The sequence below is a fragment of the Alosa alosa genome, chromosome 8, assembly GCF_017589495.1.
Source record: "Alosa alosa isolate M-15738 ecotype Scorff River chromosome 8, AALO_Geno_1.1, whole genome shotgun sequence".
NCBI classification, from domain to species: domain Eukaryota; kingdom Metazoa; phylum Chordata; class Actinopteri; order Clupeiformes; family Clupeidae; genus Alosa; species Alosa alosa.
The window spans coordinates 4,287,601-4,303,668 of NC_063196.1; the positions used below are offsets into that span (position 1 = coordinate 4,287,601).

A 16,068-nucleotide genomic window follows, 5' to 3' on the forward strand; every position below is an offset into this window, starting at 1 on the left:
TGCAAATAACGATGTCCACAGACAAGGTAGAATATTTTGCATTTATTTACTATTTTGCGAAATCAGATGCAAGTCAATTTTTTTTTATCAAATTAGTTTTTTTATGTCTCATTCCATCAAACTACAGATCCGCTACCCGATCTGGCAAACTTACATAGTGCGGTTATAGCCGATAGAGGGCCGCGAAGCGAATGCAGAATTGCCGATCACCCTGTTACGAGTTGATGAACCACTGAAACGATTTTGGAAACATTATTTTAAGGTATAAAAAAGTCTTTGGTGTTGCTTTAAGCTCTCCTGCCTAGTTAATATTCTTTGACAATTTCTCAGAACATCTGTATCATTAAATTGGGGAACCTAGAGGCTTCTGTACATTACAACTGTGAAGGGTTTGATGATTTTGCTAAATCCTTTACAGAAGTCTATTTTATCTTGTGTATTTACAGAATTGTGATGGCTTATGTCATGTATGATTCTCAGATGATTTGAAGTGGTCATCAACTTTAAAAGAAAGTCTTACTGCAACCATGTCGGAAGGAAGATGAAAAATCTTGTAGGCTTATTCATTTCCGTTTGTGTGGGAGTGGGGGGGAGGTGGCGGGGAGGTCCACCTCCTGACTCTCTTGGCCTTAACCCAGTACTCATGCTGCCATGCTGCTGTGACAGAGCAGTTGTGAACTGCTAAATCTGGAAGCCAATGATCTTCATCCCTTTACAGTAATTGATTCTCAGAATAGGCCCCTTAAAGTGGGTGTCTTTTTTCCCCTCTACTCTTTATCATGTCTTTCATTCAGATACAGTGCATACAAACCATCAGATTTAATTTTTATGATGTTTTGGGGAAACAAGGAGCTCATTTTGAACTTTTCGTGAAACTGATTTCCTGTATGATGTCCCCGAGACTGCTTGGTTTGTTTAGCACTGTCTGCGTAGTCAAGCTTGTGGTTTGGAGAACAGGACGATCAGGATATTTTCTTCATTGTGCTGTTGTCGGCTTGTCCTTTCTCTCTGTCTGTCTCTCTTCCACCACCACCTCCCACAACTACATTTCTGACAACAAATGGAAACTGTTCTCTCTCTCTCTCTCTCTCTCGCTCGCTCGCTCGCTCGCTCGCTCGCTCTGTCTCTCCTCCCGCTGCCTTGATTCATTCCCCTTATTGCCGACCGGGCCCAGGTCTGCTTGTCTGATCGCCCAGATTGTGCAGCTTCCCTCCTGGGCACAGCTCATCTCAGTTCCCCTGTCCTTCACCCGGAGAGAGCCATTCGCTTGACAGATGCCCCGCCTCCGGCTCAAAGCACATGAGCACAAAAAAAGAGGAAGTGAAAATGATTATGCTGGCGGCACGCCGACACACAAAGGAACACGTGGGATTTCGGTTGAACTGTCAGATGCAACCCTGAACTTCCCGCCCTGAATGTCACTGCAAAACACACACATGCGCTCAGCCACGAAGGCCATGAAGCCCTCTTTGCTTGTTGTGCATGTGAAAACACCACTAGCCAATGAAGTGTGGACCATTGGACCATTGCTGCTTTGCAGATTTTTTTTTAACATTTTTTTTTATTGGGAGGACTGAAGCTATTTAGCAGTCGTAAAAATTGAAATAAAAACAACTCCAAATAGAAGCTTTATTGCAATGCCTTGGCTTCAGCTCTGTAATGTTTAGGCCCATTAATGTTTTTATTGAAGCATCTTGCCCTTTTGATTATCTCTAGAGGTGTTGTCTAGGACAGTTCCAGAACCATAAATTGTGAATTGAGTTTCATGTCAGACTTATTTTGTTGCATACTACAGAGTAGGTCATTGTTACAGCACATGTAAGGATGGCAAACGCTTCTTCTACATGTTCTTTTCTTTGCTATAATTGTTGTTTTTAATTAAATAGCCTAGAAAATTTAGCAGACTTATAGAAAAATAGAACGGGACTGGTTAATGAAAAGTAAATAATTGTGAGGGAGGTAACAAAAAAAAGCGCTGGGCGCCAGGGCCTGACTGCTGACACTAAAAGTGCTCGTTTAAAGTGGCCTCCCAGGGTTTCTCAATTGCTCACATTTTCTGTAAGTGCTGCCTCAATTGGCCTGACGTTGGCAGTGACATGAGCAGATTAGTCTGGATTGCTCTCATGGTTTTTCAGGCTCACGAGCCTAACCTGATTCCCATATCGCTGAATGGCACTTTGCCCTGTTTCCCTCTTTCAACTGGGCTTGATGGCTGTGTCTCAAACCGCCTACTTGCACACTTCAAATACTTAGTTTAGTATTAGTATACAGTGCAGATATTGTGACAATACTTACCATCGAAAAGTGGGCACAACATAAGTAAGCGCTCAATGCCACTCAGTGGCAAAAATAAAATGTTACCCTAAGATGGCAGAAGATGGATAACCACCTGTCTGTACGTGTTGTAATGTCGTTATGTCTCCTGTGGTTTAGCCTGTTGTGGTCCATCAACCCTCTTCCTCTTCACTAATTCCCAGTGATTCTTCCTTGCAGGTGACGCCCATGGACGCCATGGCGATGAAGCGCTCGCAGCTGTACAGCGTAGGGAGCAGTCCCTACGGCCAGCAGCAGCCCGGCGGGGCCTACCCAGGCCAGCCGTACGGGGCGCCCGGCCCGCACCGCTACCCAATGGGAATGCAGGGGCGGGGCCAAGTGCCAATGGGAGGCATGCAATACCCTCCACAGCAGCAGGTATGTATGGACTATGGAGGCAGGACCAAGAAGGCCTGAGCCTAGTTGGTATTTGCTAGCATGACCTTTGTTGAGGTGCTTGCCATCTAGTGGCAAATTAGATGGGTACATTTACCCCCTTCATAAACTTTTGTTTTACTCAAAGATTTTTACATTTACAGTAGGACTTTATCTCTGACCACTTTCAAGCCATGGCCTTTTGAAATTTTGATATAAAAATCCAATGGTGTTGCTTTCTTAACCCTGACGCCTATAGTTTGCCAGGTTTAAAAAAGTTAGGAGAGGAAAATATTTTTATTTAGTCTGAAACACACACACACATACCTGTTTTTATGCTTTTCATTTGTTTTATAATTTGTATTAATATTTATTTATCATTATTTTATTTATAAGCTAAGGTTGCTAGCACAAGTGTCTAAAACTAGATAAAAACACTTGCACTTTCTGTTTGCAGTTTTGTGTGGTATTTGAAAAAAAGAACATTGCATTTTCAGAAATAGCCGGCCCTCCAATCAGATGACGTTGGCAGAATTGGCCCCCAGCTCATTTGAGTTTGAGACCCCTGCTGTAGGGTGTAGCACAAAGTTGTCTTTTGTTGGGTTATTTTAATGTCAGGCAATATTTCCTTGATGTTATGTTGTTACGATGCAGAGTTTAATTAAAGTTTCCCCCTGTGGCACTGAAAACCATGTCTGTGAATCAGCTGAAGTCTCCCATGGACCTAACAGAAATAGCACTAAATTGTTGGGGTGTTCTTAATTTAGCGGCAGTGGTATTTCAGGTCGTTGCAGCAGCAGCAGCACCACCACCAACAGAGAGAGAGAGAGAGAGAGAGATATCGGGGAGGGGGGGGGGGCTCCTAGCACATGAGTTGAAATTCTAGCGCATCGCTAAACAGGAAGAGAAACCACTCTCTAAGCCTAGGGCACATGATACTATTTTGTCCTGTGTGTGCATTTGGGTGTTGGATGTGCATGTCCTGTCTTTAAAGTCTATATGTGTGTGTGTGTGGGTTTGAGTGTTTGAGGCAGACATTGCCACGCTGGGTGGAAGGCTCGGCGTGCATGTTTGAGTGGGCTGGTGAGGTTGGGCTGGTCAGTGCTGCGCTATTCTGGGTGCAGGCTGCACTGAAACTATATTTAGCTCAAGCCTGCTGGATGGGGAGTAAAGCCACCCAAGAGACAGCCTGCCACTCACACACTCTCACACACACACACACACACACACACACACTCACACATACTCATACACTCACACATATACACACACACAGAGCCAATCTGCTGACGTAGGAGCCACACTCATAAACTGGAAACACGCTTGGACCACACACAGAAATGCACTGCGCGCACACACACACACACAAACACACACTGCACTGCACTTAACTTTACTTAACACAAATGTGAATGTTGATTATGTTCCTTTTTATGTTCTCTCTAAATGTTTAATTTAAATTTGTTTAAACTATCATGAATTTCCTTCTGGCCCTTCACACTTTTGATGCCTTTACTATCACCACTGAAATGGCTTGGCAGAAAATCAGTCTAAAATAATAGGCCGATAGGGACAGACTCGGGCACACAGAAATCATGTGGACCTAGCTGAAATGTGCGAGATATTTTCCTGGAATTGGAATTTGTGTGAGACATTGGTATGACACACAAACTTTGTCTCAAGGGTCTCCTGTGTGTGTGTGTGTGTGTGGAAGAGAGATGTAGAAACCCAGGTAAGCTGGTACTAACAACACATTTTTTCGACACTCAAAGCACTTCACAGGGGAGGGAGAACCTCACTAACCACCACCAATGTGTAGCACCCATCTGGGTGATGCACGGCGGCCATTATGCACCAGAACGCTCACCACACACCAGCTTGAGGTGGAGAGTAAGGGAATGAATGAGCCAATTACACTCGGTTACTGTACTGATTTTTTTTCATTGTGATGTTTTGGATTATCTTCAATAGGCTAATTTTGAATTGAAAACGCTATAAAGCCATCCTGACTAGTGTTACGCTCTCCTCCTTTTCCCAATACCCTGGGGTATAGCTAGAGCCTTTTAAAGCCAAACATCACAAAAAATACACAAGCCCATACTCATTCAGCATTCAAAAGGCGTGTCGTCCTGCTATTGACCAAGGATTGTTGGGTGATAAGGGATCACATAGTAATCATTTCATAATTATTACATTTATTGAGAAAAATGTTTCCACCTGAGTCAGTAACTCCTGCTTACTTTACTCCCAACACACACACACGTACACATGTGCCTAGTTTCCTTTGCTCGTTTGAGTTGAGAGCTGTGGTGTAAGACTTCTCCCCTGCTGTGAGAGTGTTAAGAGTGCCGTCTGCCTGTGCCTTGTGGCATCCACCTGAGGTGAGCCGTGTTCTCTAGTGGACCTGCCACTGACCCCTGTGGGCCCGTTTGTGTTGATTAGTTTCCTGCCTTTGACTAGCCCAAACGCTGGCAGAACCAACAGAAAGCAGAAACATTGCAGAATAGTGTTGCACGGTGTATAGATACTAAAAAGGTATCACGATGCCTTCACGAAAAAAAAAAAAACTATTAATTCCGGCACGCTTTTAGAATCGATACTTTATTAAAATTAACGCTCTGTGTCTGCATGAACTGCTGCTCTCATTGCTCCTTGCATGCATCTAGGCAAGTGGGCGGTCAAGCAGGCAGCTCTGAGTGAGTGAGGCGAGCCAACGCCAACATACAGTAGTTCTTGTCGACCGGCCCCTCGGCCTTGTGGATAAAACAAAAGGCTAAGTGAAAACTATTTCGGATACATCGTGAATAGTGAAGGCAAGCCATCAGGTACACGGAGGCCCGCTTTTGTGAAATATGTTTCAAAGTCATTTAAAAGCAGTAGGCTACGCGATGGAACTTGGCTAAACACCCCGCAGACATATCCCAACATTTTGTTCAAAGAACGGCTGGTTAACTTAATATGCTATAGAAAACATGACTACATGGTTAGTGCCAAGGTTCTTCTCTTCTGTTTTAGTCTAGCTTTGCGAAACGAGTAAGGTTCTCTGGGATAAAGTTTAACCTTCCTTCATCAATGAATTTTGACGACATAACGAGCTGTAATCATAGGGTGCTAACGATGATGAAAGTGCAATGTTCACGCCAGAATAACATTACCATAACCGTAAAACAATCTATTTCATGTTCGGTCAGTACTACTGGTAATATTTGTCATGGCATGTAGACTGCAATTTGTTCAATAAGTATTGCCCAGATGTAGGATAGGCTACCCGAAATGCTTAATTAAAGCCCACAGCATATACCACCAAAGCGTTGAGTCCTGAGTCCTAATAATAATAATAGCGGCTTATTGTTAAGTTGTAGCAAATCATGTTATCAAAGAAATAGACGAGAGGCTAATGTAGGAATGCACACAGACATATTGCAACAGGTAATGGTGTAGGCCTATCTGACTTAAGACCTGAGTGGTTGGAACGCCAGAATTGTACACTGGGCTTATCCTCACATTTTTACCTTTGCAACTGTCAAAGAAATCCCATGAACACGGGAAGGCCTAGGGAAGCCTATACTGTACATCAGATGGCCTAAAGATTAGGCCCTCTGCATAGCATTCAGTGATTTGCATGCAGTAATTTCAACACTGACCTTGATCTAGCCTAGTTTGGCTATTTAAAGCTACTTTATTGGCAAAAAAAACACAACACAATATAAAATGAACTATAACAAAAAATAAAGGACTTAATCACACAAAGTAGGCCTACTATTTTACTGACTATAAAAAATAATAATTATGTAGGAAGTTTAGAACCCAGAATTGACCTGCACACTACAAAAGTGCACCGAATTCAACACAAATGACTCAATACACTTGGAGGAGGTATGAGTCCTTTCTTTTCCAGGTATCTTAGGATTTTGCCGTAGTATCGTTTCAGTATCGAGCATCGTGATATTTATGGCAGGTATTGTATCGAAGTCATAATTTTGGTATCTTGACAACACTAGTGCAGAATATATAATGTCTCTTGTTTACATGCCAAATGCCAAATTGAAACTAGAGAATGTAATTCCAGGGAATTATGAGTGCATGAAAATGAAGCTAGGACAGACATAGCATAGCTTAATAAAAGTTGATAGTTTAGAAGTAGACAGTTTAAAAGTTGAATGTAGATAGTTTAAAAGTTGTTGATAGACTGATAATGTAATGCGTGTTGATAGACAAATAGTTTAAAGGCTCTATATAGGTAGATAGTTGATGATAACTGACAGTTGGAATGGCTCTAATGTTTGCTCGCAGTTGTTAACTATGCTAACAAAGTTAATTATGTTAACCAAGTTACTTAGCTAACTTAGCTCATGTTTTCTAGTAGTTTTGTAAAAAATGCTAACATGTTAACAATGCTAACCATGTGACTTAGTCAAAGTCAAAGTCAAAGTCAGCTTTATTGTCAATTTCTTCACATGTTCCAGACATACAAAGAGATCGAAATTACGTTTCTCACTATCCCACGGTGAAGACAAGACATATTTGACCAATTTTAAGTCCACAGACAAACATAACATTCAAGTAAAACAAAAAGTAAGTAAATAAGTAAATAAGAGGGCACATATAATAATAATAATAATAAAAATAAGAGCAGCAAAATTTTGTTGAAATTGTGCATAGACAGTCAATAAAATACTAGTGCAAATCAGGCCAAAATACTATAAAGTACTGTTTGACCTAAATAATAAAGAAAGTGGCATAGTGGTGCAAGTTATGTAAGAGCAGCAGAAGTGTTGTGTTTTCAGGACAACAACACCAAGTTGTAAAGTGTACAAGTGCAAGTGTTCAAGTGTGCAGGTGGAGTAGTGCAGGCGGCCATTGTGGGTCCAATGTCCAGGATGTTATGTAGCTGAGGGTGGAGGGGGAGAGGAGGAGAGAGTTCAGCATCCTTACAGCTTGGTGTATGAAGCTGTTGGTGAGTCTGGTAGAAAAGGGAGCGAGGCTTCTGCACCTCTTCCCAGAGGGCAGTAGATCAAACAGATTGTGAGCTGGGTGACTTGCATCACCACAATTTTGGTCGCCTGGCGGGTGAGGTGGGTGGTGTAAATGTCCTTCAGGGAGGGGAGTGAAGCGATCCTTCCAGCTGTGTTCACTATGCTGCAGGGCTTTCCTGTTGTATTCAGTGCAGCTTCCGATACAGCTGGAGAGGATGCTCCTCAATGGTGCCTGTAGAATGTGGTCATGATGGCTGGTGGAGCACTTGCTCGCCTGAGTTTTCGCAGGAAGTACAGGCTGAGCTCTCTTCGCCAGTGATGCAGTGTTGGTGGTCCAGGAGAGGTCTTCACTGATGTGCACCCCCAGGAATTTGGTGCTGCTCGCCTCTCCACCACAGCACCGGCCGATGGTCAGTGGCAGGTGTTGGGTGTGACCTCTCCGGAAGTCAACAACAATCTCTTTGGTCTTGCTGACGTTCAGCAGGAGGTTGTTGTCCCTGCACCACGTGGGTCAGATGGTCGACCTCCAACCTGTATTGAGTCTCGTTACGCCCTTGGTGATGAGACCCACCAGAGTTGTGTCGTCAGCAAATTTCACTATGTGATTGTTGCTGTAGGTTGCAGTGCAGTCATCGTCAGCAGGGTGAAGAGCAACGGACTGAGCAAGCAGGCCTGGGGGCCCCTGTGCTCAGTGTGATGCTGCTTGAGGTATTGTTGCCAACACATTACTACTTGGGGCCTCTGACAGAGAAGTCCAGTAGCCAGTTGCAGAGGTAGGTACTGAGTCCCAGTTTGTCAAGTTTGCAGATGAGTTGTTGTGGTATTATGGTGTTGAATGCAGAACTGAAGTCTATAAACAGCAATCTCACATATGAGTCTCTTTTTCCAGGTGGGTGAGGGCTGGGTGGAGGGCAGAGCAGATTGCATCCTCTGTAGACCGGGCTTGGCTCGGTATGCAAACTGGAAGGGGTCCAGGGTGGGGAGAATGGCTTTGATATGTGACATGACAAGCGCTCAAAGCACTTCATGATGATGGGTGTCAGTGCCACAGGGCGGTAGTCATTGAAGCAGGATGGAGCAGTTTTGGCACAGGTATGATGGTGGCAGCTTTGAAACATGATGGGACGATGGCTTTGCTTCAGGGAAGTGTTAAAGATGTCTGTGAAGACATCCTTAAGCTCCCCCGCGCAGTCCTTCAGCGACGACCTGGGATGTTGTCTGGACCTGTTGCCTTCACAGTGTTGTTGATAGCAGCAAGTGTCCTCTTCACGCTGTCGGCAGAGAGGCACGGGGGCTGCTCATGTAGAGGGGGATGGGTCTTCTGTGGGCAGGTGCTGTTTGTGCTTCAAAGCGAAAAAAGCCCGGTTCAGGTTGTTGAGCAGAGGGATGTTGCTCTCTACAGCTCTGTGGCTGGCTTGTAGTCGTGAGGGCCTGAATGCCCTGCCATAGGCTTTGTGGAGTTCCTGCATCTTTGAAGTGGGTGGTTATCTTGTGAGTGTATTCCTTTTTTTTTCCTTGATGCCACGGGACAGGTTGGCTCAAGCTGTTTTCATGCCAGCTTCATCCCCAGCTCTGTAGGCTTTGTCTCTGGCCCTCAGCAGCCTGAGGACATCCCCTGTCAGCCATGGCTTCCAGTTAGCCAGTGATGATGTCTTTTGTGTGGGTCACATCATCGATGCACTTTGGTGATGTAAGAGGTTACAGTGTCTGTATACTCCTCTATGTCTGTCCGGGGGTTGTTGTAAGTGGCTGCCTGCTTAAACATTTCCCAGTCTGTTGTGTCAAAGCAGTCTTGAAGAGCATCGGAGGCTCCCCCTCAGGCCACACTTTTACCTGCTTACTTAACCGGTTTTGTTCGCTTTACCCTTTGTCTGTATGCGGGCATTAGCATAACAGTGATATGGTCTGAAAGTCCAATGTGGGGAGGGGTGGCTTTGTATGCTCCTTTGTGTGTAGTGTAGACCAGGTCCAGGATGTTATCTCCTCTTGTTGGAAAATCAACATGCTGGTGTAGCTTTGGAAGTACAGTTTTTAGATCAGCATGGTTAAAATCTCCTTAGATTTTAACTAACTAGACTTAGCTAACTTAGCTAATCATTTTTAGCAGTTTTGTTAAAAATGCTAACATGTTAACTAGGCTAACAATGCTAGCTATGCTAACCACTCAGCTAACTTAGCTAATCATTTTTAGCAGTTAATTATGTAAATTAGTATTTACATAATTAGTAAATTGTTAATTATGTATATGTATATTAGTATTAGTAAATTGTTAATTATGTTAACTATGCTAACAATGTTAATGATGTTAACTAGCTAGTGAGGACTTATTATGACGCCGGGCGGTCATAGTCATGGCGATTTTTTTTTTTTTTTTTTGGCAAGATGCCCAAATTTCCGTCAATGATTCCGGGACACTGAAAGACCGGGTACCGAAACTTGGTGGGCATGTAACCCCACATGGATAGGATGGAACCATCGTTTTCGTTTTGATCTGTAGCCCCCGGCTGGACTGGACCCCGAAGGAGGGTAGGGCAGACACAGTTGTCTGTGAATATCTCGAAAACCATATAGGGTTTAGGAGGACCATTTTTTTTTTTTTTTTGTATGTTGATCTCAAGGGGCCATGTCAACCCATTCCATAACCACTCATTTCATGTATAAGCCACCTAGTTAAACACAAAAAGTAAAATGAGGTGTTGTAATTGAAGGTATCTGTGACCTAACATAGTCAAAACTGCACGCGAAATTGGAAGTGTAGGATCATTATGACACCCTCTGTATGCACGCCAAGTTTTGTGGAATTCCGTTCATGGGGGCCACACAATAAATTAATTTATGTTACTATACACCAACTGGCCTGCAGGTGGCGGAGACAGTTTTCTGTGAATATCTCGAGAACCGTGGGGCCTAGGAGGTCCACCTTTTTATGTATGTTGGTCTTAAGGGGGCATGTTAACCCATCCGTTACCACTTATTTCATGTATAAGCCACCTAGTTAAAAATTAAAAGCAAAAAAATTAGGTGTTTTCATCACAATATCTCTGGCTGACAAGGTCAAAACTGCCGCGAAATTAAAAGTGTAGGATCATTATGACACCCTCGAATGCATGCCAAGTTTTGTGTACTTTCGTTCATGGGGGCCTTACAATAAAATAATTTATGTGTACATTTAGTGGCGCATACACCAACAAGGATTCGGGACACTGAAAGACCGGGTACACAAAACTTGGTGGGCATGTACCCCCACATGGATAGCATGGAACCGTCATTTTTCGTTTTGATCTGTAGCCCCCGCTGGACTGGACCCCCGAAAGGAGGGTAGGGCAGACACAGTTCTCTGTGAATATCTTGAGAACTGTAGGGCCTAGGATGACCAATTTTTCCTCGTATGTTTGCCTCCAGGGGTCATGTTAACCCATTCCATGTGCACACATGTGCATAAACAGATACACACGCATACACATACATTTACAGTAATCATCGTATGACACATACTCACACAGTAGACATATATGCGCATTCATGCACATGCACAAACACACATACGCCGGGCAAACACACAAGCACGCACATACACACACACCCACACACATAAACATAAACTTGTACACACACATGCACACAATTCAAAATTTTTCCGTCATCGACTTCCTGATTTTTGGTCATTGATACCGGGACACCGAACCACCGGGTACATGAAATTTGGTGGGTATGTAGCCCCACTAGACTTTTACGCAAAAAATTTCATTTCGGTCCCCATCCCCGGTAAAAAAATGAAAATGCAATATTATTCTGCTTTTTAATCGCCCCTATCTTCAGTTAAGATGTTCAGAACTGCACCAAATTTTATGTGTATGATTGACCTGGCATTCTCTGGGGGTATGCCAAGTTTAAGAGAATTTCATCCATGGGGGTCTAAAAATTAGGTTATGTGTACATTTAGTGACTGTACACTCATTGGCCTGTAAATGGCGGTGCACATATATACACATGCACACACACAGGCACCCACATACTATCGGTATTAGAGCGGCCGATACATAATTACAAATTCAGTAGGATTAAAGAAAGCCAAAATAAATATTCATCATCATCATGGCTGCATTTTCAGTATTGGCGATAAGTAGTCGTTTGTCCACTAGATGGCGCTCGTTTGCAGTGAGGCGTAATTTTGTTGGAAGTTAAAAGTGGGTTGGAAGAACAATGGACGCTTCCTACAAGGACTGTAATTTACCGGGGCGAACATCTAATAAGGATAGGGCGATGTTCACATGAAGTGTAATTCCCATTTCTTCTTGAAGCGAAATAAATCTGAGGATGTTTATCGGACATGCTTGGTTTTACTGCGAATACGTTAATCTTGTAATATCAATAAGGACCTAGGTAATGTTACCGTTAAGCGTTGGTTGAGTGATGGAGGCCCATTTGATTGATTGCATTTGTAGAAAACTATAAATGCGGTTATACCAAGCAAATTGATAGCAGCACTGTTTGTATCTTTTCGACTGTCATTTATTGCATGTGCTACAAAATCATTCTGTGCAATGGAAGATTTACCAGCGTTACACCCGGTCTGATACAGTTTTGCCTATACATCGTGAGACTGAGGCGCCTGTTTATTTTTGTTTTAAGTGCGTGCAGGGTGTGAGGGGAATCGATGTGCTTTGATTCCAGCTTGGCGGTTGTCGTCTGTGAAATTAAAAGCACGCGTGTGTGTGAAGTATCCAAACAATGACACCTTCATTTCATTATGGCTGCTTTACCAACACACCTTAAGCTACTGTGTAGTGGGTCCCATTTAGAAGTGGCTACTTCATTCGGCTTTCCTTGACTAATGGATCTGCGTGAATGTTATTACAACATTAAGCCGCGATATGGCAGTTTAAGTCCGCTTGATACTGTAAGGCGAAGCCATTGGTTTCCAAAGGAGATTTTTATTTGTGTAAAGCCAGCATAGCCTATTGACAATTTATGTTGTAAATAGGCCTACTTTATAATCCTACCTGTAGCTTAGGGAAGCTAACAGCTTTCTATTAGGATCTAGTTTGTTAGTTACCGTTTTGTCATAACTCCCTGATGCATTTTTGCATTTAGAATAGCCAGCGTGTATATCTCAATCGAAAATTAAACAATATCGGCTGCCTATGGACTAGGCTGGGTGAACCCAGCCTGATCTGCCCGCTATTTATTTTTTGATTTCTTAAAAGATTGAGCTTGGTCTGATGAAAGCCAGACTAGCCATGGACCTCAGTTACACAATGCAAGGGAACATGAATCAGCCTATATTTGCCGCGAACAATAGCGGACAATAGCTCTTCAACTTTGGCCCGTTAAAATGTGTATGAACAGTCTAGCGGCGCATTTCATCAAGGCCCATTTGGACATGTCAGTTATTTGCACCACTGGTTAGATGTAAAACAGCATTTCGTTTCAGACTACTGTTACTTAATTTGTGTATTAACAATAACGTTTCAGACTACTGTTACTTAATTTGTGCATTGACAATAAAGTATTACATGAACTAAAGATGACTAAAATCTTATGTAGAAGAAGAAACATCCATCCATCCAAAATGACCTTTGTTTTGATAGCTGTTGAAAGCGGCATGGAACTGACAAGAGATGTTTTTGTTTATAAATACATAAAAATAAATAAATAAATAAAATTATGCTGATACCTTTTGCTTTTCCCAAATACAATGTAGCCTACAGGTGTAAGTGACCTTTCATCAATCCAGTTGCAATGGATGAACTGTGATGAACTGCCCTATTTGTGATTGCTTAGAGATTTTAAAGGTTTTATAACAATGCTACATCTTCTTTGGCTATTCTACAATCTATTCACCTTTTCAGCACCAGTAGGCTACTTTCTGTGCAGCCCATTTACACACTCAGGCATGCCAAACAAGCATACACAAAAAGTTTCAAGAGTGGGGGATGGAGTAAAATATGGAGACAAATTGAAGTGTGATTTATTTTCGCGGAACGGATGTCCAGGACTGAGCGGCGGTCATATTTTGTACCGCTATGCGGTACATCTAGTTTTGAAATAGTTCAAGGCAGAGGATACAGTTGATGGGAGTCATAGTTGACTGACAGTTACAACAGTTGAACAGTTAACAGTAGTTGAACAGTTAAAAAGTTGGATAGTTTAAAGGGACTTTTATTTTGAAACAGTTGTGGGCACAGGAAGCAGTTGAAGAGGATCTGTAGTCTTAATACAGCCATATTGTATGCTTAAAGCCTGAGACAGATGCTGCAGGTGGCCTGAACACCTGGCATAGGATTCTAATTAGAGTGCATGAAAATGCAATCTACTGTTATCCGATTTCTTATTATTATTCTTCTTCTAAAGCTGATGATACATGGGGCAACTTTTTGAGCAATGTTGCTGGGCAATGTATCTCATTATTGTGGTTCTGGCATTTTCTCATTGATATTGGGCAACACTTTCTTTTCTGGAGAACTTTAATCATTAGTAGGCAAGTTGTCATGATCATCCAATCAGAATAAATGGAACTGGTTATGTGGTTGCCCAGCAACATTGCTCAAGAAGTTGCCCCATGTTAGCCTGACGAGCCAGACCCACATTAAAATGTAGGGTCTGGGCACTCACCGTTCGCAGTGCTCAGTCCGAGGGGCAGGGTAAAAAGTTGTCTTTCAAATTCCCTCTGCACGCAATAGGACAGCGGCAGCGCTATGAGTCCCATGCGTTTCCCACCATGGGAAGCTAGTTGGCTAGTTCAAACGTTTGCCAACTTAATAAAAGCTTAACTCGTGTCACACTGTTCACTAACAGCAACATCCATCGTATTTGTTTTCAAGTAGCAGGGAATTCAAGCCAAACCGTTGCAACTCTGCCATCAATCATTATGTTAAGCCCACCTAACGACTCTATACACGATTTCATTGGCCTGATTGAGTTTCGATTTCTGGAGCTCACAAGCCAACGGAGCGTTGCTAGACTAGCCCTAATTACATTTGCTGCCGCTAGCGGCGCGTCTAGATTTCTAGGCTAGCCCCATGCATCATCACCTTAACACTTTTTCCGCGTTTAATGCGGCTTCAACCGTTTAATGTAGAAACTTCATTCAAACTGTGTTATGTAGGTCTTACTTAGGACAGGTGTGGAATGTATTTTTCATATTTGTAACTTTTATACTATTAATAACTATTATAACTATTAACTAGAGAATGTAATTCCAGGGAATTACGAGTGCATGAAAATGGCTGCTAAATGAAATATTGTTGAATATTGTCTAAAATATAATCTAAGTAAAAAGATGGAGGTCAGATAGAGGAAAAAAGCTGTTGAGTAGTTTAAATAGTTAAATTATTTTATAGCGAATTATTGTATTGAGGACTTATTTTGAAGTTAAGGACAGAGGAAACAGTTGGCGGGAGTTGTAGTTGATGACAACTGACAGTTTGAAAGGCTGAACAGTTAAATATTTGGATAGTTAAAATGGTTAAATTTTTTAATATAGAATTATTGTAGTGATGACTTTTATTTTAAAACAGTTGTGGGCAGAGGAAACAGTTGGCAGGAGTCATAGTTGATGACAACTGACAGTTTGAAAGGCTGAACAGTTAAATAGTTGGATAGTTAAAATGGGGAAATTATTTAAAATGGAATTATTGTAGTGAGGAGTTTTATTTTGAAACAGTTGTGGGCAGAGGAAACCGTTGAAAGAAGTCAAAGTTGACAACTGACTGTTGCTAGAGTAGTTATGGTGGTTGGTATGCTGGTTGCTAGGTTAATGATGTTGGTTGCTAGGTTTTAACTGTGAATATGGTTGCTAGGCTGTTGCTAGGGTACTTGAGGTCGTTGCTAGGTTGTTGCTAGGGTGTCCATGGTGGCTACTATCAGAAATAAAGGAGTTACTACAGTGGTTTGCTAGTATAATCATATTGGTTGCTATGGAAACTGACATAGATGCTTAATTTCAATGGTTGCTAAATTGGTTGCTAGGTAGGTGGTGGTTTAATATTGTAGGCTAGAGGCATAGTTGATGATAACTGACAGTTGGAATAGTTGAACAGTTAAATAGTTGGATAGTTTAAATGGTTAAATTGTTTAATATAGAATTATTGTAGTGAGGACTTTTATTTTGAAACAGCTGTGGGCAGAGGAAGCAGTTGAACAGGATCTGTAGTCTTAATAGAGCCATATTGTATGCTTAAAGCCTGAGACAGACGCAGAAGTTTCTATGTTAAACGGTTGAAGCCGCATTAAACGCACAAAAAGCGTTAGAAGAAGAATAATAAGAAGAAATCGGATAACAGTAGAGTGCATTTTCATGCACTCTAATTTCAGTTGGTAGAATGGGCCCGTAGCCAGGGTTCATTTAGCTTCATAGTCCTCCGTAAATTAAATCCCACAGTGTTTTCATTGTGTTTCTAGC

General features: G+C 42.2%; 1 protein-coding gene across 1 annotated transcript in view; it reads left to right on the forward strand.

Moving 5' to 3' along the window:
* The window catches only part of arid1b (AT rich interactive domain 1B (SWI1-like)), a 78,305-nt gene that overhangs the window by 4,335 nt on the left and 57,902 nt on the right, over positions 1-16,068 (forward strand). Inside the window, 1 exon segment of the mRNA XM_048251347.1 lies at positions 2,494-2,691. Within this exon segment, the coding sequence (XP_048107304.1) occupies positions 2,494-2,691 (198 nt within the window).